General features: G+C 46.7%; 1 protein-coding gene across 1 annotated transcript in view; it reads left to right on the top strand.

Moving 5' to 3' along the window:
• tmem184c (transmembrane protein 184C) overlaps window positions 1-6,759 on the top strand; it is a 13,094-nt gene continuing 6,335 nt past the window's right edge. Inside the window, exons 1-4 of the mRNA XM_028450632.1 lie at window positions 1-515; window positions 5,459-5,589; window positions 5,671-5,707; window positions 5,812-6,017. Of these exons, the coding sequence (XP_028306433.1) occupies window positions 399-515; window positions 5,459-5,589; window positions 5,671-5,707; window positions 5,812-6,017 (491 nt within the window). The 5' untranslated portion in view covers window positions 1-398. The remainder of the gene's footprint in view (window positions 516-5,458; window positions 5,590-5,670; window positions 5,708-5,811; window positions 6,018-6,759) is intronic.

Here is a 6,759-nt window from a genome sequence, read left to right as displayed (position 1 = left end):
TCTACACAAATGTAGCTTGAGTAACTTTTTGTTTCCAGATGCGAATTGACTGAAAAGGCGGTTAAGTTTACATTTCTTTTGCGAATGGTTTGTTGTTTGAGTTAATAATTTAATAGATGTTCTGGGCCACTGGAGTCTGTCTGTGTTGTGTTCATGCAGCATGGCGTTTGCTGCCATGGTGAATCAGATGACTAGACGATACCGTTAGCACACTTCTTTATGTGGCTGAGTCACGTGAGCCGCTAACTCACTCCTGATGCATAAACCGTGTTTGTCTGAAGCAGAGGTCGCACTGAGCTGTTGTTGTTAACAATGCTAAGCTAACGCTGTTGTTGGCTAATAGTAGTAGCTGCTGTGTGACCGATATAAGTGGCCGGTTTGAGGCCCAACACGTCAACATGCCTTGCTCCTGTGGGAACTGGAGACGGTGGATCCGACCACTGGTCGTCGTGCTGTATGTCCTGTTGTTACTGGTCGTCCTGCCGCTGTGTATCTGGGAGCTGCAGAAGTCTGGGGTCAGTTCACTAGTTTCATTCTGTTAAAAGGCTGATTTCATTGAAACAGTAAAGCTAGTAAATACTCCACAGTAGTGAGGAGGAGGAGCAAAACATGTCACACAGAAAGACTTTATTATCACTGAGTAACACTGTGAAATTACCTCATTATCTTTGTCTACACAGCCACTGAAATTACTGCAAAATAGTAGAGGTGAGTATTTGCAAGGATGTTGCGATACAATACGTCTCCCGATACGATATTATCGCGATATTCTACCCAGTTAATATCCAAATTAAACGTTGAGATGAAAAATCAAGTTGCTGTATATGTTCATCAGAAGATATTGATCATTCAGAGGACAAATTGAGTCAAAACTATCTGTATCAAGACATCCTAGTTATTGTTAGCGTTTTTGCACATTTTCACTGAAAAAAAGAAAATGCGGTGTTACACACTCAGTGATGTTGCTCGGTACGCGTCCTGCGTCCCTGACGCATACAAATCTGAAAGGACACAGTGAATCCACTATCCAGGGACGCACTTAATTTTTTCCATGAAAAATGTCACATTGTGAGCAACAACTTATGTTTAAAATCACAGTAACAAGCAAAAGAAACCTAGCCGTCAGCGGACCCTTTTACGCATTTACTCAGTGCAGACATGATCCCATTGAGTACATGCTAGATTAGCCTCTACAACAACAATCAGCCAGTTAACTAGCTGCTTACAACACACCACAAACATATCTGCATCATTTTATTTTTCTCAACAGACTTTGCACTGTGTTAGTTAAGTTACATTTTTGTGCTATAAGTTTCATAGTGATTAACTCAGTTCATTTGATTTAGTTGATGTTCAGACAAGAATATTTTGGTGACAATTTATTTTTTGACTCTGTCATGGTGATGAGAATGTTTGGTTTGTGTTGAAATCAGCACTTTTATTGATAATTTATTTTTGTACAACAGACACCATTTTGTTTTCATTTGAATTGTATTTGTTTAATTTCAGATACATTTTGAACATACATGAATATATCTGCTAATTATAGCCATATTATACCACCATTAAGAGAGTTTAACACTACAATTTAAAAATTAGAAGAATATAAGAAATAGAAAGAAATACATTTTTTTTTTTATTGGGGACCCATTGAATTTCCCAGAGACCCACTCAAATCACCACCTGTGGGTCCTGGGGACTCACTACATTGAAAACCTATCAACATCACTGCACACTGCCATCATAAAATAAAGTGCAACAAGTTTCTTTTCACCGAAACTACTGTGTAGAAGTCTCAAAGTAACCATGACAACATAATGACGGCATTGTAACAACTGTAAGTGATAGCATTAAGGATAAAGCACCCTGAGTTACTGGCAACACACAAAAATAAGAACAAATAATTTCTCCTTTTGTGTCAGTTTAAACACTGATCTGAACAGATAATATGAAAATAAAATGTCTGTTCATTTACATAATGCACCACACACCCATACCCAATCCTTGGGGGCTTGATGGTGGGACTGGGGGTGGAGGGGGCCGCCTCCTGTGTCTCTATGTAGTGGCGTGGGGGTGGCACTCCCACCTCTAGTTACCCTACTAATCCCTCCAATTTTAATCACACCTCAACATGCCACCCCCCCGGAGGGTGTATCTTCACCTACACCCTCCGGCCTATTACACCACATACACATATATCCACAGAGGCAGGATGGGGAGCACCGCTCCCCTCCATCCCCCTTCTTTTAATTACACCCCATACATTCACTAAACACACACACTCACACAGGGGATAGGGAAGTGCCTCTCCATTGGGGAATGGAGAGGCACCATAACAGGGTGGTGGGTTGGTTCACATATTTGGGCCTCTCCGGTGGGGGCCTGGCCCCTCTGTTGGTGGCTGGGCCACTGCATAGAGTAAAAATACATCAAGATGGTGCGGTCGGGCGTGGCGGTGGGTCTCGGTGGGGCTTTGCTGGGGTCTCTCCTTGCGGGGTCTTTCCGGGCGGTGTCGGCCTGGTGGGGCGCGGGGGTGCTTCCTCCCCTTGGGTGTGGCTTGGTGCTTGTTTCGTCTCCTGGTGGCCTTGGGGGCGGGCCCCGCGGTGTGCGGACCCGGGGCGGCCTGCCTCGCCAGTTTCGGGGGTGGGTGTGCTGGGGGTGTGCTAGTGTCCTCGCCGGGGTTGGGGCGGGGTTGCTTGGCGCCTCGGGATGATGCTGTTTACTGGGGGGCGGCGCTAGCTGTTCCGGTGGTGGAGGTTGCTGTCGGCCGCCTGGTGGGTCTGTCCTGCCATCTGCGGACTGGTGGGTGGGTCCGGGGCATCTTTGGCTGGGGGCTGCTGTTCCGCACTTGATGTGTGCCGTTGGGGTGCCTCCGTCCTCGCGGTGGGGATCGCCGGTTGCTCACGGGCCGGGGGGGGGCACTGCTCCGTGGCTGGCGCTGTCCGGGGGGCGGAGGGCCCTGGGCTGCTGGCCTTGGGCTGTCCGGGGCTGTGCGGTCCTGCTGGGCTGTGGCCGGCTCCTGGGCGGGGGTGGGGGATGCGTCCCGGGGGGCTTGCCCTTGGGGGGTCCTGGTCCCGGGGGGTGCTCCTGGGGCTCGGGGTGCTTGGCTGGCTGGCCGGGCCGGTCCTGTCGGGGGTCTTTCGGGGCGGGCGGTGCGTGCCGCGCCGTTGCATACCTACTGGTACGGCCCCTGCTTGGGCAGTGCCCCGTGAGGCAGGGTGTCGGGGCCGGAATAGGGGGCCACATCCCGGCGAGGCGGTCTGGCTTGGCCCTTGGAGGGGGCCCTGGCTTTAAAAAAACTGAAGCTCGTGGCGCGGGCGGTATCAACAAAAGGTGATCTGGGGCGCCATGGGCGGCTAGGTTGGGGTGCCTGGGGGCCGGCGGGGAGACTCCCGGCGGCCCCCTGGTGCCTTATGCGGCTTGGGGTGTGGTCGTCCTCCCTGGGCGGGCTGCTCCTGGTGCTGCATCCGTTCCGGGTCCCTCTGGCCTGGGGTGGGGTCCCTGCTGGCTCTGGGCTCGCCGGCGGGTGCCCGTTCGGCGTGGCTCTGGTCGTCTGCTGGGCGTGGGCTTCGGCTCCTCCGCTGGGGTCTCGGGCGGGGAGTTCTCTGGGCCCTCCCCTCGGGGGGTTGGGCGCGGAGGCGTGGGTTGGGGTGGGGGGTCTGGGGGTTGGGGGTTGGGTCGGTGGCGTGGTGCGCTGGGTCCTTGGCTCCTTGGGGCTGTCTCGGGTGTGTATGGGGGGGGGGCGATGGCTGCCTCTCGGCTTGGGATCTTGGGGGCGTTCGGGGGGCTGCTTGGCCGTGGGGTGGTCGCCGGGGGCCCCTAGATTGCCCGCTCTTGCAGCGGGCCTGACTGCTTCTTCGGGCCTGGGGGCGGCTCGTGGGTTTTGCAGTGGCGGTTCTTGGAAATACATTTGTCATGGATGCACTGGCCTTGGGCTGTGGGATAACACTCATACTGGGCTCAACCATAGACACGTTGCTCACTTCTTCCTCTGTTCACAGCCACCACCATTATTCCTAAGCCGCACACTGGTCACCAAACTGGCTTGATAACACAACAATAAGCACAATATACACAACCACAATTTCACATCGCATCACTTGAAACAAAAAAAAAAAAAAAAAAAAATGTCTGTTCATTTAATAAATATTACAGGCATTACTGCCGTCATAAAATGAAGTGTACCACGTAACCAGTGCAACACACTGAAAGCATTGTAATCTCTGAAATATTGCACAAATACACTAAAATATTGATTAAATATCACCCCCCCAAAAAAATTATAATTTTTTTAAATAACATTTTTTATATTAAAAAAGTATTTAAAATTGGCACCCAAAAAATCGCGATATATCGTGAAATTGTTTTTTGTTTTTTTTTTACTATGCAAGTTATATTGTATCTACCTCCATTATGAGTACATTTGTTTTTTTTATTTGACTGGAATGTGTACACTTGTATTTAATCCTTATTTAATTAATAGTATGTTACTTAATTATATACATTTTCTTTCTTCAGTGTTTCTTCTTTTCATCCATAATATTTCTTGAGCCTCAATAAAACAGTAATTTCTCCCTGAGATCAATAAAGTATTGGCTGTGGCTATTGATACGGAAATGTCGATTGATACGTAAGCGTATCAATAGACTGTCAGTCTTCTCATACCCAGTGCATAGTTATTCTGACCCCAAACAAAGTAAAACCATTCAGACTAAGTTTATCTAAATATATCTCATTACAATTACAATTTCTTCGAGCAGACGTACAACACAACACTCATGACTTGCTCAACATCCACAGTGATGATGGTTCAGGTTGAATTTGATCCAGTGACCCTCCAAATACAAGCCCACTTCCCTAACTGTTACCCCACCACCTCATCATATGAAACCTTTCTATAAATATATTTTTTAATTTTAGTAGCTTTGACAAAATTAACTCTTGCCTCTTTCAAAACCTCAAATATATTTTTTCTCTCTCTCTTTTCTTTAAGAAAAAGGGATGTTTACTTATTTCATAGTGTGGAATGTTAGAAAGGGCTTGATCAAGTGATGTTACTCAAACAAAGAACAATAGTCAGTAACAGTAGGTATGAGAAAAACTGACCCATTTATTATTAACCAGTTGGTTACATAACTTTTAACCTTCAACATTATATCTACAGCAGTGGTCACCAACATGGTGCTCGCGGGCACCAGGTAGCCCGCATGGACCACGTGAGGTGCCCTCAGGAGCTCGAGTCACCAATGAGCTCCATCTAAAATTTGATTTAGTTCTGGGGTGCCGATAAAAAACCACGTTTAAAAAAAAAAAAAAAAAAAAAAGTGTGAAATTTTTTAATGCTGCTTTTGACCAGATTTACAGCAATATTTGTGAAATGTTGGATATTTGTTGAATCTAAATCTAAATGAACTAAAAATTGAACTGTTGCTTCCTGGTTTTGTTTGTGTGTCTACAGGTTGGCACTCATAACAAAGCATGGTTCATCGCTGGTATTTTTGTCTTAATGACCATACCCATATCATTATGGGGCATCCTCCAGCATCTGGTGCACTACACTCAGCCCGAGCTTCAGAAACCCATCATGAGGTAAAGATGTCAGCCATCACATCATTCATGAAAAAACAGTCTGAAACAGGTGATAATGGTTTCTATGTTTCCCGTGTACAGGATATTATGGATGGTTCCAATCTACAGCCTAGACAGTGTAAGTTCAGCTATTGTATGAAAAACTATTATGACGCTACATTTTGACAAATCCATTAAAGCGCATTGTGTCCCCAAATAATCCATCTGTTTTTTTCTCTTTAGTGGATTGCATTGAAATACCCAAACATAGCGATCTATGTGGACACATGCAGAGAGTGCTATGAGGCTTACGTCATCTATAACTTCATGACGTTCTTACTGAACTATCTGGAGAACCAGTATCCCAGCCTGGTGTTGATGCTGGAGGTTCAGGAGCAGCAGAAGCACCTGCCGCCTCTCTGCTGCTGCCCACCGTGGCCAATGGGAGAGTAAGTACCCACTTTCTTAAGGCTGCGTTCACACTGCAGGCAAATGTGGCCCAAATCGAGGGCCCTATAAAATCTGCGTTAACGAAATCGCGGACGGAATCACGGAATCGACTAATGAAAACGGTTAAACGTGGAAATGGACAGAATCAACATTAAATGCCGTCACCGTGGGGCAAGGAACTTTTTTTTATGGGGAAATGTTTCCGGGGACTGCTTATTAGGTGCACCGCCCTACCCCCTCCTGTCCTGGTTGCGTTAAACTCATCTTATACCACCACAAACAACTCATACTGACTCCTAAATACAGAGCTACCAGTGCCCGTTTAACTTTGCTGTGCCTGTAAAGCTCCGCCCGTTTTTCGTGTCGCGCAGTGGTGCTCCGTGAGAACATGATCAGCTTTAATCATCCTCCCCTGCTCAGTGTTTGAACTGTTGTCTGATTAACTAAGAATAACTCAGTCCGTGTTGTCCTTTAGTTCTTTTTATTCCAGCCTTTTGTCCGTGCCTCGTAGGTAGACATTCACAGTCAGCAAGATACCTCAAGTACAACCGTTTCAGGGGGAACTTCCGGTTTACAAAATAAAAGTCTGTTAGAGCAACGTTATTAGAATGTTACATTCTAACGACATCTCATCAGAGCTACAGAAGATAGGATTATTTAAATTAGGTTAATTTAAACCTTGATCAAAACTTAATCATTAAACCTGCTCAGATTCAGTAAATCATTGATCCCTGAGAGGAA

This window comes from Gouania willdenowi, chromosome 1 (genome assembly GCF_900634775.1).
Source record: "Gouania willdenowi chromosome 1, fGouWil2.1, whole genome shotgun sequence".
Taxonomy (NCBI): Eukaryota; Metazoa; Chordata; class Actinopteri; order Blenniiformes; family Gobiesocidae; genus Gouania; species Gouania willdenowi.
The sequence above is the reverse complement of the archived record's forward strand: the minus strand, read 5'-3'. Positions and strand labels throughout refer to the sequence as shown.